The sequence below is a fragment of the Excalfactoria chinensis genome, chromosome 1 (genome assembly GCF_039878825.1).
Source record: "Excalfactoria chinensis isolate bCotChi1 chromosome 1, bCotChi1.hap2, whole genome shotgun sequence".
Lineage (NCBI taxonomy): Eukaryota > Metazoa > Chordata > Aves > Galliformes > Phasianidae > Excalfactoria > Excalfactoria chinensis.
Genome location: NC_092825.1, coordinates 23,453,527 through 23,471,460, shown reverse-complemented (window position 1 = coordinate 23,471,460; position 17,934 = coordinate 23,453,527). Strand labels below are relative to the sequence as shown.

Here is a 17,934-nt window from a genome sequence, read left to right as displayed (position 1 = left end):
CCTACTTCTCCTTTTCCTTGCAACAAGTCAAGAGATGCTGGTTCAGGGGTGGCAAACTACCATATGGATAACACAGCTATTTTGGGTGAAAGTCTCCCACCAGTTTTTCTTATGCATACATTTCAAAATACAGTAAATACATATACATACACATACATATATACCTGAAGAAATAGCTAAATCAAGACAACGTGATGGAGTTTTCAGCTTGAACCTCTCCATCTGTATCAAATCTGAATATGAAATCTACCTACTCTGAAATTTAAAATATATATATATAATTAGATTCTAATCCACACCTTTAAGCTCTGAGATACACCGTTTTAACTCATCTCGCACATCCCCGAATGCTACCCAGATTTCTTCACTACACCTGCTTCCTTCATGTGGATTTAGACTCCATAGTCTAAACACATTTCTCAGAAGAAAACTTAGGTAAATGGGTTGAAAAGGGGCTGAAAAGTCTCAGCTGTTCAGCTTCCTCTCCCTCCCACTCTTGCCTTGCGTTCAGCTGAGGGCTGCAGCCTCTCTGCTCACACCTCACTTGCAATGTTCACTAAATACTCAGAACCCAAACGATATTCTGTGTCCCATTAGCCCATCTGTGAAGCAGTAGTAGCAAAAATTCCCCAGACACGTCATAAAGATGTTAAAATAGGAGACTCTTCTCACAGCTACTTAGAAATTCTTAAGATTTTCAGTACTGACTTTGAAAAGAAAATGCCTTACTCAAAGCACACTTTGGGTGAAAGTCCAATGAGATTTACAGGAGAAACTAACATCATTTCTTGTCCTTTAGCCTTGAAAATGTAAAGTGCTATACGATAAGCATGACACAGTCGTTTTAGATGAGGTAAGAAATACATACTTTTAAAAGGGGAAAGAAAAAGGAAAGAGGCAGAAAGCAGGCTGAAAACTGAACTCAACCAGACAAGCAGGACAGACTAGCTAAGATCCAATTGGACATTATTCAGGGTCTTGTTGCAAAGACCGGAGAACTTTCTGAAATGCAAAGTATAACCGTGTAAGCTTTTGCCAAAAGCCATATAACTGACATCCTTGCCATGTTCAGGAAAGATAGTCTCTATTTGTATATAAAACACTACAATAATCAAAGTCATGCTCAAAGTTTAAACAGGAACATCCTTATAAAACAAAGGTTGAACTGACTTGACATTTTGCAATAAAATGACACTCTGGTTAGATGCTAAATGTAACCGACTTAACCCATTCTTTGCCACTGATAGATGTGGAAACTTTTTGGATGAGAACTTTCTTCTTCCAAAAAGCTGTGTGTGAACCAACACATTTCCCCTTCTGCTGCACTTCACTGCCTTAGAGGAATTGCCATGAACATCCACGGTGCTTCTTCATAACCCTTCTCCAAAACAGTTCTTAGGACTCCCTTTTCAACAATGTGTATAAGCTCATGGTAATAAAACTACTGCTCCTGACACAACCTTGCTTGTTTCCCAGGATGCCCCATCTGTGTGTCTGCATCTATCAGACACCTCTGGGCTCGTGCTTCTGATTTCAAGCTCTTCAAGAGACTACGATTAAGTGCTTGCACAGCCTATACTACAGTAAGTTCTTAGTATTCTAATACAAAGAGGTTGTAATAAAGAATAATTTTACCTTTCTCCTTCTTGTTAAAAAATAGAGCAGCAAAATGTGGAATGCTTAGAAAATGGAGGTACAGTTTACTTCCTCACTATATGATGGTATCTTAAAGAACTAACCTGGGCCAATCTCCGCAAAGACTGGAGAGAAAAAAAACATGTCCCAAGGATGTTACAGAGCATTATATAAGACTGGAGAAGATATTCAGGGACCAATTTCCAGCCTGCTTGCAGTCAGTGCTCTATACTCCAGTGTTAGTACTTCCTACTGTCATGCTGGCAGAAAGCTGAGACTGGCAGCCCTGATGAGAGTAAATAGACCAGAGGGGAGAGCTAGGAAACATCTCCTTTCCTGAGCATCACACATGCCTTGCTGCATTCTTCATGCTTGCCAAAGAAACCAAGGATCACAGCTTGGCACTGCTTGTGTTTTACCATCAACCCCATTTGACAATTCATATACAACTCATATCCAAAAAAACACCTGCCTGTTACTGAAAACAGCATATTTTAAAAGGTTCACAAAAAACCAATATCCCAGGATCTTTACGGCCTTCAACATTTATTGCTTTTAAACAGGTTTTTCCCTAAAAATATCATTATTCCAGGAGCAATTGCATCACCACTTTATTTCAAATCCTTCAATCCTCAGAGATCATTGAGGAAAAATCTTCGTTTTCCACAGTGCTCTCTTGACAGACATCATTTCTCAGCTCTTACACTAATGGATCTCAGAACCAGATGGACACTAACAAGAAAGTGCAGTCCTTGTTGTTGTGTAAAGGTGGCTGATACTCCAAGGCCTCTCTCCAGTGACAAGTTGTGATTTGGGTCATCTTGCATGAAGAACTACCGCTTACCTTTTAGCAAACCTGGATCTGAGCATGTGGAGCTACAGGCTCACTGTTTCAGCAGGTTGGTGGAGTGAATCACAGGAGGGGGTGGGAACAGGGCAGATGTGTTCAGGAGCAGCACAAGCACACCAATCTATTTGTCTGGTAAGGAAGAAGGCAACAGTCCTTGACGTTAAGGAGAACAGGCTGACCTCAGTAACCAAAGGGTTAGCTTGGGACACTCTGCTGGTTGCCCCCACCTCGCTTTTCAGCAGCACCAAACCCAAATTTCTGTATCCAACACAAGCAGCCACCAGAAGCCCAGTGACTGCCCTCGGGCTGTGGTAAAGCTGGAGCAGCAGCTCCCACACCCAGAAGTTAGAAAAGTAATTGCTGGACAGAAGGATCCTGAAGGGTATCTGAACCTCGAGCCTGTCAACTGGCCTTTTTGTTCCTCCCACTCACTGAAGAAAAAAAAAGAGGAACTGAGAGCTAGAAATGAAGCTCAAAAGTATATCCTGAGTCATCATTCTGTTTCTTTGCTTGTATTTAAACCAATTGTAAACTGCTTGTGAGCCTTTAAAGCTAATGAGCCACAGCCAGACTGCTGGATATAAACTATTTACGTGACACCGGGATCTCCAAACTCATCAGCAGGGGAGAAAAAAAGTATCACCGGGAGTTAGGCAGAGTTGTGAAGCACTTCTTCAGAAGTTATCCGGTCAAGAACAATGCAGCGCGGTGCAGAGCATTGTGTTAGGTGATTTCCTACCCAAACCTTGCAGTTATTTTTGTATCACTTTCCTGTGCGCTCCTCTCAGCTTAAGGCCGCTCCTAATTTAATGCAGTGGTAAGTAATAAAGAAAACTACCAGTGCTGGATTTGTTTTAATTCAAGAAGTCTTGATCATTGATTAGCAATGACACTTCAGAGATTGTGCCTACTGAGGAATGAGCTCCTGATCGCCCCTGAGCTCAGTGCGTACATCAGCACTGTCAATGCCCCCAGCAGCCCTTACAGGAATCTGTCTGCTCTTATAGGGCATTCTTAGGCTTAAACCATGTAAACTGCACAAGCTGCAGCCAACCCCCTGAGAGGACACAACAGCTTGTAATGATGGATGCGTGACTTTGCTGTGGGATAGACAGGCGGTTTGAGGAATACCAAGTGTAAGGCAAGTTACAGATGCACGCTGGGCACGGCAGCCGTGGTGGGCTGCTCCTGTCCCGTTCACCCTGGGCTGGCTGCGGGTAGCAGACACGACCAGCACGTCTCACGCCTCAGCTTTGCCCGTTCTCTGCCGTCCCGTGCCACGCACGCCCGCTGCCGCACAGCACAACCCAGTCTCGTGCGAGCCCACAGCGCGGCACCGCACATCACCGACCCCGGACGGGGAGCGCTGCGGAAGGCCGGCACGCGTCGCGCCCCCCGCCCCGCGCTGCGCCCGCCTCAGGGCCGCCGTCCCTCCGGATGCCGGGCGCCGATCCCAGCGCAGGCCTCGGTGCGGCCCTGCGGGGCGTGGCCGGGCCTCCCCGCGCCGCTCCGCCCCAGCCCGGCAAGGCCGCGGTGCCGGGGGCGGCGGACGGGGCAGGGCGGGAGCCGGGCAGCGCCGGGCAGCGCTATGGGGCTGGAGACGGAGAAGGCGGACACCCGCATCTTCATGGACGACGACAACTTCCCGCCGGGCGGCCCCGAGCTGTCCGAAGCGGAGAAGTGCTCGGAGGACGCGCTGGAGCGGGACCCCCGCGGGATGAACGCCCATCTCCAGGTGCCGGGCGGGGCGGTGGGGGGAGGCGGCGGGGCCGGGGCCGGGCAGCGGCTGACGGCCGTCGGGGCTGTTCGCTCTTCCAGCTGGGCTTCGAGGACGTGATCGCCGAGCCCGAACTCACCCACTCCTTCGACAAGGTGTGGATCTGCAGCCACGCGCTGTTCGAACTCAGCAAGTACGTGCTGTACAAGCTGCTGAGCCTGCTGCTCGCCGTCCCGCTGGCCCTGGTGTTGGGGATCGTCTTCGCGGTGCTCAGCTGCCTGCACATCTGGTGAGTGTGTGAGCGGCGCGGGCCGGTGGGCGGGGGTTCTGCTCTGCCGCCCCGGTGCCCCGATGGCCGCCGCCGCCGTGAGGGCCTGAGGGCAGCTCTGCGTGTGCTGCCTGCTGGGGTGCTAACGGGAGAGGAATTAAAACTGCGTTTTGACCGTAATTCAAGTCCACACTCTGATCTTAGCAGCTTTCCTGTCTGGGTGTGCTCCTAGGGGCAGAGCGTTAGTGTTCGTGGGGCACCTTGCTTGGCTAATGATGGCTTGTTTTTGTAAAGCAGAGTACAGACGTTGTTAAAACACTTGTGCTTCAATTGAAAGGCTTCAGGGGGTCCAGCTCAGTCTTTTTTTGCTACTGTCACCAAGTCAGCTGTCACTGGCTCACAGCAGGTGCACGGCCATCTGCAGGTGCGGTGCAGAGAACCCCCCCTGAGCTCCTGAAAGCCATGGCTATGGTTCACAGACAAATACAGCAGCAAAGCTGGTGTACCTTATACAGAAACTACTGGTGAAATATTGCGAGCCCAGAGAGACAGTTGATGGAGAAGGAAGAAAGGCAGGGAAAAGAATGATGTTGAGGAAGGAAAATCCATCAGGCTGCAGAAGGAAGCATGAATGCGTGTCATCAGTGTCATTCTTGCAAACCAGGATTTTCCATATACATAAGTTTTGACCTAAGCTTCATTTGCCTTGAGTAGTATTGGTATAATGAAGTGGTCAGTAAGGAAAACAAAATGCTATCCAGAAACTGGGAAACAAACTCAATAAAAATACATTGGTTGTTTGAACCCCTGATTGCAGTCTTTCGGTTGCAGATTTCAGTTTTCAGAAGGAGAATGGAAATTTGGGTTGATGGCATTGTTGTGAGCTGCTTCAGAACACAACTAACTTAAATTTTGGAGCATGCAGAGTTTGCAGGAGGAAGCTGCAATATAATTTAGAGCCGCTACTTTGCTGGGCCTCAAATTATTATGGGCATTTTATAATGGGCCTAGACTTTCATATCAGCCAGTGGTCACTGTGCTGTACTGTACCAGAACTGCAAAAGGATATGGTGGACATATAGATTTCCTATAGTGAAATGTCTGGAAGAGTTCACTGATGATCAGTTTGTTCAGAATGCAATCATTTAATGCCGCAGAATGATCTTATATCTGAATTTCACAGGCTGGATATGTGGACACGAGTTCCACTGAACAGGACTCAGAGGTCAATTTCTATTTGTGCAAGTAGTCCCCAGTGACTCTGTTGGGAACTGTGGTTCCCAGTACATCTGAAATAGAACTGAGAGAACGTGGCACTTGATTTTGAAAAGTTTCCCTTGACTTTCTGCAAACACACTTACTTGTCTCCTCAGCAACTGACTTTCTATGCCTGTCAGGATGGAGTTGATCCTTCATTTTGGTCTTGCACCTGGATGGGTGTGAGGGAGTCACATAGCACAGGAGTGCTGTCTGCGTCCCCATGGACCCTACCCAGTGCTACAGTTGGTAGCACAGCACAGTCTGGTCATCTCACAAACACAGCCTGGATTTGTTCCAATGCAATGTTTGAGCACACTGTGGTTATACTGACTTATTTCTGCAGCTCCCGGTGTTCCATATTTCTTGGGATTAAGGAATTCAAAGTGTATGTGTTTGGGAGGATAGCACAAGAGCAACTGATGCCAGAGGCATCAAAGAGACCCTAAACACTGGCTCCCATGTAAGCCTGTTGGGTTTGTAAAAATATCTCCTCCTTGTTTTGTGGCTGCAGGGATGGGAATTCCATTATAATTCTGTCTTCAGCTGTTTAAACGTCATGGGAAAGCTCTGGGCACTCCCTCCCACATGGCTGTCTACAGGAGGGCTTATCAGAGTCTGTGCCTCGTTGGCAGCATCCAAACCACTGAGATGCTGATGTTGATCAGTTGCAGGGGAGCCTTTCCTAAGAATAAATTAGAAACTGTTTCAACAACACTTGGAAGTCCCAGGGAACGAAGCTCTCTTGGTTGTCACACACACGTTGCAGTCTTGTCAACATGCTAAAAATTCACTGAAGTCTGACAGCATTCCTCATGCTCCAAGGACACTTCATGACTTGCACCCACTGTGTCTTGAAGTGAATGCTGTCTTTCACCAGAAAAAAAAGAAGAGCACTAATAAGGGAAGTGAGCACATGAGGCCTGTGGAAAGCAAAAAGAAAACTTCAGTTTTTATTGCAACCTATTAAAAATGAATTATTTGATTCTGTTCTTATATTGCTTGAGCTAAAATCCAGGTTTACACTGCCTGGCAAAAGATACTGAAGCTGTGGTAGCTAGCATGACCTTCATACAAGCTACTTCAAGGAAAGCTGCTTCTCTCATAGTGATGGCTGTCATTTTTACTGCGGCCAATACATTCAGTTGTAAGGCCAACTTTAACAACTATCTGTGAATATCTGAACAACCTTTTAAACATGTCCCTAGACTGAGGCTGCTAACATTATTGATTTTTTAGTATGAGCAGAGCATTGCTGGTTTGCCAGGCAGCCCATGCAAAATCATTATCTCTGTGGTTGATCCAGAGACTAATTCTTGTTCCCAGCCACACGCTGGCAACCTCTTGAATTTCACATACACTTTTTTTGTAGTCTTATCTTTAAAATGTCCCATTATATGTTTATTCTGAGAATTGATGCATTGTTTGAGAATCTGTAACTTTAGGTTGGAGAAGAGCTCTGAAGTACAAGGAGTCATTCAGCTTTGAGCTCTTCTCATCAGCTTGAGTAGCAGATACTCAAAGCTCCTCATAACATGAGCTTCCATTCACAGCGCTTGGAGGTAACCAGAGGCATACACACAGAGAAGCAGGTTTGAATGTGCATCATCTCCTAAACTCTTTCTCTGCAACTCCAGTTACATGACTTTTTGCTATCATATTCGATGCCAAAAATCTACCTACTGAAATCAAATCTGAAATCAAAAGAAGTTACAGCACTGATGTGCCACAAAGGGACGCCGCATAGTCTGGTGTTGTCTTGGTATGTACCCTTGTCCTCTGAAAAGGGGATAGGTGGGGGTTGTCTTGCTTCTTTTTGCAGTTCTGTCTTTTCCAGTCTACCTGAGTCCTGAGCTATGAAATGCCTGGTTTTATTGTGCTTTGTGTGCTGTGTGTGGGTCGTGGAAAGCTCCAGTGGTTCTCTCTTTGCTCATAAGTAGCCCAACAGTTAGTGGGGCTTTACAAGAAGCTCTGAAACTGCTACCTCATATTTAGCAGGCTGCTTACAGTATTTGCTTATACTGTAGTGCTGTGTAAGACAAAATCATGATGTAGTGCACATGCAAGCCTGGAACTGGGTAGTTTAATTACTGGATGGTTTAGTATTTGAAAAATGTCATTGGGATTTGTCTGAGATTCCGCTCTGAAAAACTTCAGGAGATGTGTTTCTGCACTATAAAGTAGTGAATGATTACTGCAAGCACATTGTCCAGCTCCATGAAAAGCTGAATTTCCTCCTCAGAAATACCCTTATGAATAAGAATTGAGTTGTATTACGTTGTATCGTATCAAGTTGTGTTTTGGTTGTTAACAGTGTTCCATTAGGGATTAGCAGAAAAAAAGTAATGTGAACAAACATGAGATAGGATGATGCATATTAAATAGTAGAAGGCATACCTTGAACAAAAGGAAAAGAAATAAGCATAGGGGGGAAGAAAGGGGGCAATCTGCTCTTTTCAGGTCAACAGCTCCCAAAGGAGGTGAATCATTTGTACAAGAATGGATATTTTATGACATATACATACAGTAGGATCAAAAGACAGGTTATATGAGTAGTTGAAATGCTCTGATTATGCTTCAGCTTAGATATCAAATTCAGAAAAGCTTTATTTTTCAGTGCTCTACCGCTCTACCGCGAGTAGCTCCGAAATTGCAGTAACTGTTGATATCCTTTGGATGGGCATGTTTTAAAAGTAAGGAAAAACTAAGACTGACTTTTATTTTCAAATTGAAAGCTACTTGCATTCCATTGTTTTTTGTCTGCAGTGTAACATAAATATGGGTAATGCGTAAAAAGATTACCAAAGCGATCTTATATTTATATAACATCATTGAAAGATGCTGAGCTGCGGTGCGTGTGGATGGTCTCTATAGAAGTAGCATGTAGTAGGATGGCTGTTTTCTCAGCCTTCCTTAATGAACTCCTGGTGATTCACTGCAACTTGCTGCGAAGCTTTTGCGTAACGTGTTGTTTGCTTAGGTTGTAGTTTGTGTGCTCCTGTTTATGGATGATCCAATAGAAAAGAGCTAGATTGGGGAAAAAGAAAGAAAGAAAGAAAGAAAGAAAGAAAGAAAGAAAGAAAGAAAGAAAGAAAGAAAGAAAGAAAGAAAGAAAGAAAGAAAGAAAGAAAGAAAGAAAGAAAGAAAGAAAGAAAGAAAGAAAGAAAGAAAGAAAGAAAGAAAGAAAGAAAGAAAGAAAGAAAGAGAGAGAGAGAGAGAGAAAGAAAGAAAGAGAAAGAAAGAAAGAAAGAGAAAGAAAGAGAGAAAGGGAGGAAGGGAGGGAGGAAGGGAGGAAGGGAGGAAGGGAGGGAGGAAGGGAGGAAGGGAGGAAGGGAGGAAGGAGGAGGAAGGAAGGAAGGAAGGAAGGAAGGAAGGAAGGAAGGAAGGAAGGAAGGAAGGAAGGAAGGAAGGAAGGAAGGAAGGAAGGAAGGAAGGAAGGAAGGAAGGAAGGAAGGAAGGAAGGAAGGAAGGAAGGAAGGAAGGAAGGAAGGAAGGAAGGAAGGAAGAAAAGCAGGCCTAATTAAATTTAGATGGTAGCAAAGGAGCAGCAGTAGCAGTTTACAAGCTAAATGCAATGGAAAATGGGTGAACACAAGCTGCGTAGCCAGTTCTGGAGTTTTCCTGTGTTGGTTAGAGAAGTTTTTTTCCCTTTGCATTACTGATGTTTATCAACTTTATCATGAAGTTCTTATTTTATTTTCAGTACGTTATCTATTCTATATACAGTGATACTATAAGCGATTAATAAACATGCAGTTTACAGAGTTCAGTTTAATACTACAGATACCGCGTTCCAGTAGCACTCACAACTCTATGTGCTGTGTGTTTTACTAGCTATTTCAACACAGACAAAGAAAGAGAAGGCTTTAGAAAAGCTATTCTTGTTTAAATCCGTCTGGGTTAGCTTGGCGTGCAGCACAGACGTGGTAGCATGCAACTTACACTGTACGATTAAAGCAGAGAATCCAGTTCTACATTGAAAATAATTCATTTTTACTCTTCAGGTATCAAAGCTTTAGTTTTTGTTTAATGCAACAGTTGTTTGTTTGTTTTTCTACCCTGCTATTCGGAGTAGTACTCACTGGAAATACACAATATTTACTTAGATGTTTTTCAGAGCTGTGACAAAATAATAAATGTTTTGCATAGTACTTCCAACCAAAGTCAATGGGAGTTCTGCAGCTGAATTTTGTGGAAGCAAGACCAGGATCTTAAATATTGAATGCAACAACAAACTGGATCCATTATCAAGTGGATCTGTAGCTTCTCCTGCCTCATGTAGGTAATAAATGCATCACATATGGTGCAGAGATCTTTGAAAACCTTGTTCTAATGTGACTTCAGTATTACATATGTTATGTAAACATGTAATTTGTTTGCACCCAAGTAAGAACACACAGCTTAGTGAAGTGGCCAACAGTTTGGGCCAGGAAGTGATTAAGGAAGGAGAATAGCCTGTATTATGTGCTGGTGTGGTCACACTTGCATGTGGCAGCCCTGGTGCGCCAGCTGTATGTGCACGCCTGGCTCCCTTCTGCTGTCAGTGAGCTTAGCTTAAGCCACCAGTAATGACATTGCTTTGGAGTCTGGACATATGGTGAGCGCACATGGATGATTAGTGTGCTCAGCAGACTGAAAGCATGACTCTGTCAAGTATGCAAGGGGATGAAAAGATCTTTTCCCTAAACAAGAGTTTTGACCTTGTTCTGCTTTTTTGTTATGCACTCATAAGTGAAACGCTTCACAGTATCAACAAGCTGCCATATATCGGAGGTCTGGCCTGTCTCTGTGCTACAGCAATTAAATGTAATTCAGTATTGCTCTACTGTTTCTGCATTATTGTAACAACTTTAACAGTTGTCTTCAATTGGAAGGAACGAAGTATGAATGGCAAAGTGTGCGAGCGTGTGTGCAAGAGAGACAGAAAAGAAACACCTGAAAAGACATCAGAGCAGGGGACACAAGAATGCCCTGATGGGATCACAAAGAGCTCTGTTCCCAGGTGATCAGACTGGGGAGTCTGTGGTTTCTGTCAAGCCCTAAAGACCCCCACTCCTGGCTCCTTCAGGGACCTGTCCTTAACCACAAATTGCAGCATCACCTCCAGCACTAGGAGAGAACAGTGAAAGTTCATCCCTATCGCAGGCATGGCCAAAAGTTAGCTCAGTGTTGCCAGATAGGAAGAAGCAGAGACATGACAAGGACTGACGAGCTGTTGCACACAAGTGAGCCCAAACAGAGACCATGTACGTCATGCGTGTGAGTGAACAAAATCAATGGAGAAAGAGTGCAAGATTCCAAAAATAGTCTTGTTTAAGATACTTAGAGTAATAACATCACCTTCCTTTTCCATTATGTGAGCACTTTTCTTCACTCGGTTGCCCTATGCTATGGCAGCAGTAATCTCACAGATCTTCCATTTGCTCTTTTACAGGATTGTGATGCCTTTTGTGAGAACCTGTCTCATGGTCCTGCCTTCAGTGCAAACCATATGGAAGAGCATGACAGATGTTTTTGTCGCACCGTTCTTTCATAGCATAGGCCGATGCTTTGCTATGGTTAATATACGTCTGGATCAAGAGTAACTGTCAGGGTTGCAACACTGCTGTAATTGTAGATGGTTTTATACCTCTTTCTAATGTAACATGCAGGCACTTAACATTCATTCCAACCTGTTAAGATGATAATGGCTGGTTAAGTGGGAACATGCTATTATTCTAAAACTCTTTTATTTTCAGGGAATGAGTTTAAGACTAAGTAGGCAGTTTTCATATCTAACTATTTTAACAGCAGAATAAATGTGGAGTATGTTGGCAACACTTTATTTTAATGGTACGTTGATTGCTGGATTACAGAAAAAATCTCTTAAAGGTTTAATTGCCACCATTGTGATAATGATTGGCATCATTACAGGAAATATTTAAATTGGTAGGCTGGGATACTTTGGGTGAGAATGATCTTTAGGTTTTTACATCGATTTTACTGCAATTCCTACAAGGATCATTTTTGGCCCTCGTTATGCTGAACGATAGACTCAGTCCATTATTATCTGCGTTTAAAATGAAGGGCAAGATGCATAAGCATACAGAGAAGTTAACTCTTCCATAATTCTCCTGCAGTGGGGAAGAAGCTCCCTAGAAGGTTATCCCTTAAAATAAGGTGTTACCTAATGATTTGGAATATCAGCTACTCTGTATATTTTATTTAATAAGAGGTTAACTTTGCTGTATATTTTGTACCTTTGTAAATGGCACCTGGTGAGCTTTCTTTGAAGCATTATTTCTGTAGTATTTGAACTCTTAACAAACTTACTAGGCAGCGAGAGTGAGAAACTGCAAAAAAACAAATGACAAACTAAAATGTCAGTGTATAAATTATGCAGATTTTTTAAGCATTGCTGTGCAATTGCAGGATATCCAGTACATACAGTCGTGTGCAAAAGAAAAGAGTATAAGATTTTTTAACACAAGACTGTGCAAAAGAGCTGGAAATACCTGTTTATGAGAAGTGGTTTTTTGGTTTTTTTTAATTAAAAATGGGCAGTAGTAAATGCAACCCTGCCTATTTCTGTGTATAACCTGTGCGGACATTGTGATATTTGAAATGATGGATGCTATGCTGGCACTTTAACTGAGTAACAAGCTCTTAAATAAGTCAAGTGGGTGTAATTGGTATCCTTGTCTAACTCCTCCTCTACTGACTTGACTCTCCGTGTTGTTTATTACTACTTTAAAGCCTAACCTGTAACAAAGCACTTAATACAGCTTGTAAACCTGAGTAACAGAACATATGCAGAGGTACACTGAAGTTACATTAGCTTTCTAATGGGTTTGTGCTGCTCTTTTTCCTGCCATTGTAAATGGTTGTATGATTTAGAATTTTATTTTCTAAAATGGCGTCGCAGATTTCTTATCAAAAAGGGTATAAAATAAAATAATAAAGTATTGGCTTTTTCCAGTTGTCAACTTTATTTTTCCAGGTTTTTCCTCTTTAAAATAAACAGCAACTCTTAAAATGCTGAATAGAGTGGAATACTTCCAGGGTGTGAGGGAGGGAAAAGAAGTGGATAAGCATCACTACTGCTCCGCTATTATCCACTGTATTTAGCTTATAGAGGAAAATTATGCATCTCTTTGTGTCCAATTACACCCAGACAGAATGTGTCTCTGATGCAGGTCTTTTGGTGCAGAATTTAGGCTGTATCCAGCATAAAGCTTAATTCCTCTTAAGGGTGCATGCTATATTTACAAATGAGCTGCAGAATTTCCTTCCTCATTGGCCTACAGAAGCTGGCTAACACACACAAATCCATATAATGAATGAATTAACCAACAATGTGCCTTAAATCAGTACTAGTTCAGTGGTCTAAAAGGAGGCCTACAGAAGGCTGAGATATGAGAGACCTCAGGTGTACATCCAACCTTGAGATTAAGGAAAAGTGGAGCCATTTAGGTTAGATACTACTGGACATACACACTCAGTAGCTTACTGAAGCCATCCAGCTGTTGCTACCACAGAGAATAAAGGAGAATGATTTCCTGAGTTCTTTTGATTTGAGCCTTTCTCTTTGTCATTAACTGGTTCTGTTTTAGTGCATGTACCCCAGACAGCGCTGGATTCCAGCAGTCAGGGACTTCAGGATGTGAAAGTTGTGGCATATGACAAAGATCTGCCATAACTGATAACATCCATGTGCAACAGGAACTGAATGGGTGCTGGCTCTAAACTGTGTTTGTAGATTTAGGATCCATTCTTTAAATTCATTGCTAATTGTTTTGAAACGTGGACAGATGATACCAGCTGGCACCAGAAAAGCAATGTACAGATAAGAGGGAAAAGGGGAAAACAGACAGAAATAACCCCATTTATCTTCATGGGCTATTTCTTCTTTAACTCACAGGGAAATCCAACCTGCCTCATAGTGAGAACATTTTCCTAAGGTCCTTCTCGTCTGACTGTAGAACTTGGATATTTGTATCCTACCTTTCCACACCCTACTTGTTCATACCACAAAAACTGGCACCAATTCTTAACAGAAACTTTGAGATCTTAGTAAATGAGTGCCCTTCTCCACCTACCCAGAAAGCTCAACCTGACATACACTGAAAAGTTCAGAACATCCCTGCAGCTCTGGGACCTCAGACCACACATTCACATTTAATGGGAGCCAAAGAATGGTAAGCCCTTTATTTTTACAGGGTGTGATCTTTCCCCCACCTGCAGAGATAAAACTAGGGTTGTTAAGCTTCATTGACTCCCTTTTAAAAATACATGGATAAAAACATGTTTTTTTTCAAGCAAATGAATATGGAACACAATGAAATTCTGGATTCTGCTGGCGTTGTCTGTTAGCACACTGTGTTCATGAAGACTTGCAGTGAGCACACACAGCTGCCAGTTATGCATTAAAAACTGAGGTGCTTTTTTCATGCAGGGATTTACAACTGAGGGGTGAATTATTAAGGCTATTTTTAACCAAGTGACACTGATCTTCCAAAGCTTATTTCAACAAAAAGAAAGTCTTCTGTAGAAGCAATCCAGAAGAGCTAGGATAGGTTCCGGCTCTGAATCATCCTCCTGAGAAGAGTTTCTGCAATGATTAATGCAAAATGTTTGTCTTGGCCTGGGTCCTTGCCTCTGCTGCATTAAAAAAGAATCGTTTCCTCTAAAAATTGTGCAGGCCTATGGAAGCAATCTAAGTATCTAAGCAGCAGAACAGGCTCTTCTCCACCTACATCTCTTATAGTCTCCTAGTTTAGATGTTAGGAGGAAATTCCTTAATCAGAGGGTGTTGAGGTGCTGACACAGCTGCCCAGAGAAGCTGTGGGTGCCCCATCCCTGGAGGTGCTCAAGGCCAGGTTGGATGGGGCTGTGGGCAGCCTGAGCTGGGGGGTGGCAACCTGCCCATGGCACAGGGTTGGAATGAGATGGTTTTTAAGGTCCCTTCCAACCCAAACCGTTTTATGATTCTGTAATTCTATGATCTCAGTGACAAAAAATCATATCTTATATAAGCCTCAGGGAGGGGGTGCTTGAGTCCTACAAGAGGGACTGGTTCTCAGATTGCTGTTTCTACACAACACAGTTAATAACTTGCTAGAACTGGCTGAATGGCACAGAATAGTGTTGGCACCAAACAGCATTCATGGCCCAGCTCAATACTGACCAGGAACATGATATTGAAAAGGGTTGAGAAAAGAGTGACCCAAACTGCTCAAGGTCTGGAAAACTTAACCTTCAGCTGACAGAATTAAGGCTTTCAATCTATTTTCTGCACCAACCAAGTGGTTACAAGCTACCTCAATTGAGACCTACAGGAACTAGCTATAATAAAAGAAATATATAACTAACACAGGATTGATAGTCAGGTGTTTAATCCAAAACTGTAATCCCTGCCCAGATGCCACCCAGCTAGGAACATGTTTAAACTCAGAAGGCACCTCCCTTTCATGTAACCTTCCCTCAGTACCTACAGTTCATGCCTAGAACTGCCCTTGTTTGAGCAACTTGGCATCTTACTCACATCCAAGCCCAATCAGAATCCAAAAGTAAAGGAAGAGAATGCCCTGGTCACCTGAAAATAGACTGACTGCATGTCGGCAGAGTGGGGCACTTCCCAAAATATGCTTTCCCAGGAGTCCAAATGCATTAACACATCTCAGAGAGAAAAAACTGATCATCTTGGGTCTCTCAGTTGTCAGATTACACTTCTAGCCCTCAGGCTGTTGTGAAATGTGCTGTGGCAGCAGCATCTCCATTTAAAAGGGAATCACTCATAGCTAGAGGTTATGAGAAGAAAGGAACGTGAGGGCAGCTCACCATCTCTCCTGAGCAAATGTCTCCTCTGACACAAGGAATGAACCGGCCAAGTAACAAAAAAGCATTCAAGAGAGACAGTCCTATATTCTGGTATAGAACTGAGACAAGGGCACCCACATCAGCAAAAAATCTCTGATTCAGTGAGTTGTAATTTAAACCATGGATAGCCTCCAGAGTGGGGACAATGACTGTCGTGAGTCCTCTGAGACTGATAGTCTGTACGTCGTGGAACGAGGAAAGCAATGTTCAGTGCTTTAAGCCCATCGCAGTGCCTGTTATCACGCAGCAGGGTAAGCACTGTATTCAGAGCTGATAAAAGCTCGCTACCAACAGCTCTGGCAGCTCAGGCCTTCAGCCAGCAAACCATCCAAAAATGCACATAAAAGGATGCACTTCAGCAGCTGAACAGAAGACACTAAAACCACAGTGATTTTCCCCTCCTAAGCCTTAGGTTTTGAAGCATGCCGCGTAAGGAAGGCTGCTCGTGGGCAGGCTGTTATCTGACAGCCTCGCTGCTGCAGCAGCTGTACATAAAGAATACAGATTCTTAGCTGATCTGATTCCAATCTCTCCAGCATTGTCATGCAAGTATCAGGAGCATCGCAGAGACCATAATTGGAATAATTACACAACTTTACGGGGAGGAGTGGAGTGAGAGGCAGTGTTTGATACCAGACAAAGACACGCAGTGAGCAGCCATACACATTTAGTTCAGCCTTGTGACTCATTTTCTGACAGTATTTTTTGAGGAATTTTTTCCAATCCAATTTTTGCTGTTTGGAAGATACGTTTCCTGCCAGTACCGAGGCTTTTCTTCTCTATATCAGAAGAGCTGCTCCCACCTCGCACACACGTGGCTCCGTGTTTACAGTCAGCTCTCAATTAAGGCAATTCCAAGATCTGCAAGCTGAGTTAAAGCAAAGCTTTGGAGAATAAAATGGTTTTAAAATTAGACTTGAAATATGTAGAGTTGGTGTGATGGAAAAAGAAGGGCAGCGAGGTGGCCAGCTAGTTACCACATAATTCTGTTCAGCAGCTGCCCTGGGCTGCCAACAGTGCAGCAGAGCTCAGTGAGAAGAAGCTTGGGCGGCATTTACAAGGCCAGTTGGGTGTCTGAGATCTGTGTCAATTTTAAACCACTCCTGAATAATCCATTCACAGCAGGTAGGAGGGGAGCACAGGCTTTGTGCTTCCAGAAGGTTCCTGCAAGCCTTTGCTATGCCCTTTCCACATGAGCTATCCTGCTCCTCTGTACAGCATCACACCTCTTTGCAGAGCTCCTTCACTCCTCTGCTGGGATTCATCTCATGAAGTCTATCAATTTGCTCCCAGTATCTTTTCAACTGTAGCAGTGTTCTATGATTCAGAAACTTCTTCCAAAGGGTGTTGAAGTTCTGCAGAAACCATTCCAGGAATCATTACTGTTTCAAATTAACCAATAAATTTCCTATTTTTAGTCATCCTTGAGACATGCAGTAATACTGAATAAACGGGTCAAGATCTTCCTCTCAGTACTTGAGGGGACTAACTTTTATGGGGGCTGATAGCGATAGGACAAGGGGAATGGCTGTAAACTACAAGAGGGAAGATTTAGGTTAGATATTCAATGGAAATACTTTACTCAGAGGGCAGTGAGGCGCTGGCACAGCTTCCCAGAGCAGCTGTGGGTGCCCCATTGCTGAGGTTCTCAAGGCCAGGCTGGATGGGGCTGTGGGCAGCCTGAGCTGTGGGGTGGCAGTCCTGCACATGGCAGGGGGTTGGAGCTGGGTGGGCTTTAAGGTCCCTTGAAGCCCAAGGCATTCTATGATACTGTGATGTACGTGCAAGAGAGCGTATTGACTAGGTATGAAACGTTTGTTGGCCATATCAGAACTACAGGGACTGCATCCCCAACATGTGCATTTATTTACACTAACAGAGCCTTCATCATCGCAACCAATGGCCTGTTTGAGGGCACTTCTCTGTGGAATTGCCAAAGCTGAATACACCGCATTAAGGCTGTTCTACTCCTGCTGCAATTCTGTGCTTGGTGGCATCATACTAAGACACCTGCTTTCTTGTTCATGTTGTAGATCTCATGCCACGCTCTGATTTACTAGGAAAAAAATAATGGCTGCAAAAATTAAAAATGAAATAAGTGTTAAAAAAAGAGCTGAATGTAGCCTGGGGTTTGTAGTGCCATTGCAGCTGTGCCTTGGACCATGCTGGACCGAGCAATGGATTCCTACAGCTTTTCCCCTTATACGCCTCCTGGGCTTATGAGAGGCCATGAGAGCAGAGCGCAAACACCGGCATCCCACCGCACCTCTCAGAGTGAAGTCCCAGCGGTCAACGTTTGTGGCAGACGTGGGTCAGCCTCCTCCCAGGAAAAACACAGCACAGTTAGCG

The 17,934-nt window shown here is 43.8% G+C and overlaps 1 protein-coding gene across 1 annotated transcript; it reads left to right on the top strand.

Annotated features, from left to right (window-relative positions):
• Positions 1-3,981: 3,981 nt before the first annotated feature.
• On the top strand, positions 3,982-12,680 carry CAV2 (caveolin 2). Its single transcript, XM_072344457.1, has 3 exons — positions 3,982-4,220; positions 4,304-4,491; positions 11,162-12,680. The coding sequence occupies exons 1-3, from the start codon at positions 4,074-4,076 to the stop codon at positions 11,310-11,312; spliced, it is 486 nt and encodes a 161-aa protein (XP_072200558.1). The 5' UTR covers positions 3,982-4,073; the 3' UTR covers positions 11,313-12,680.
• The last annotated feature ends 5,254 nt before the right edge of the window (positions 12,681-17,934 follow it).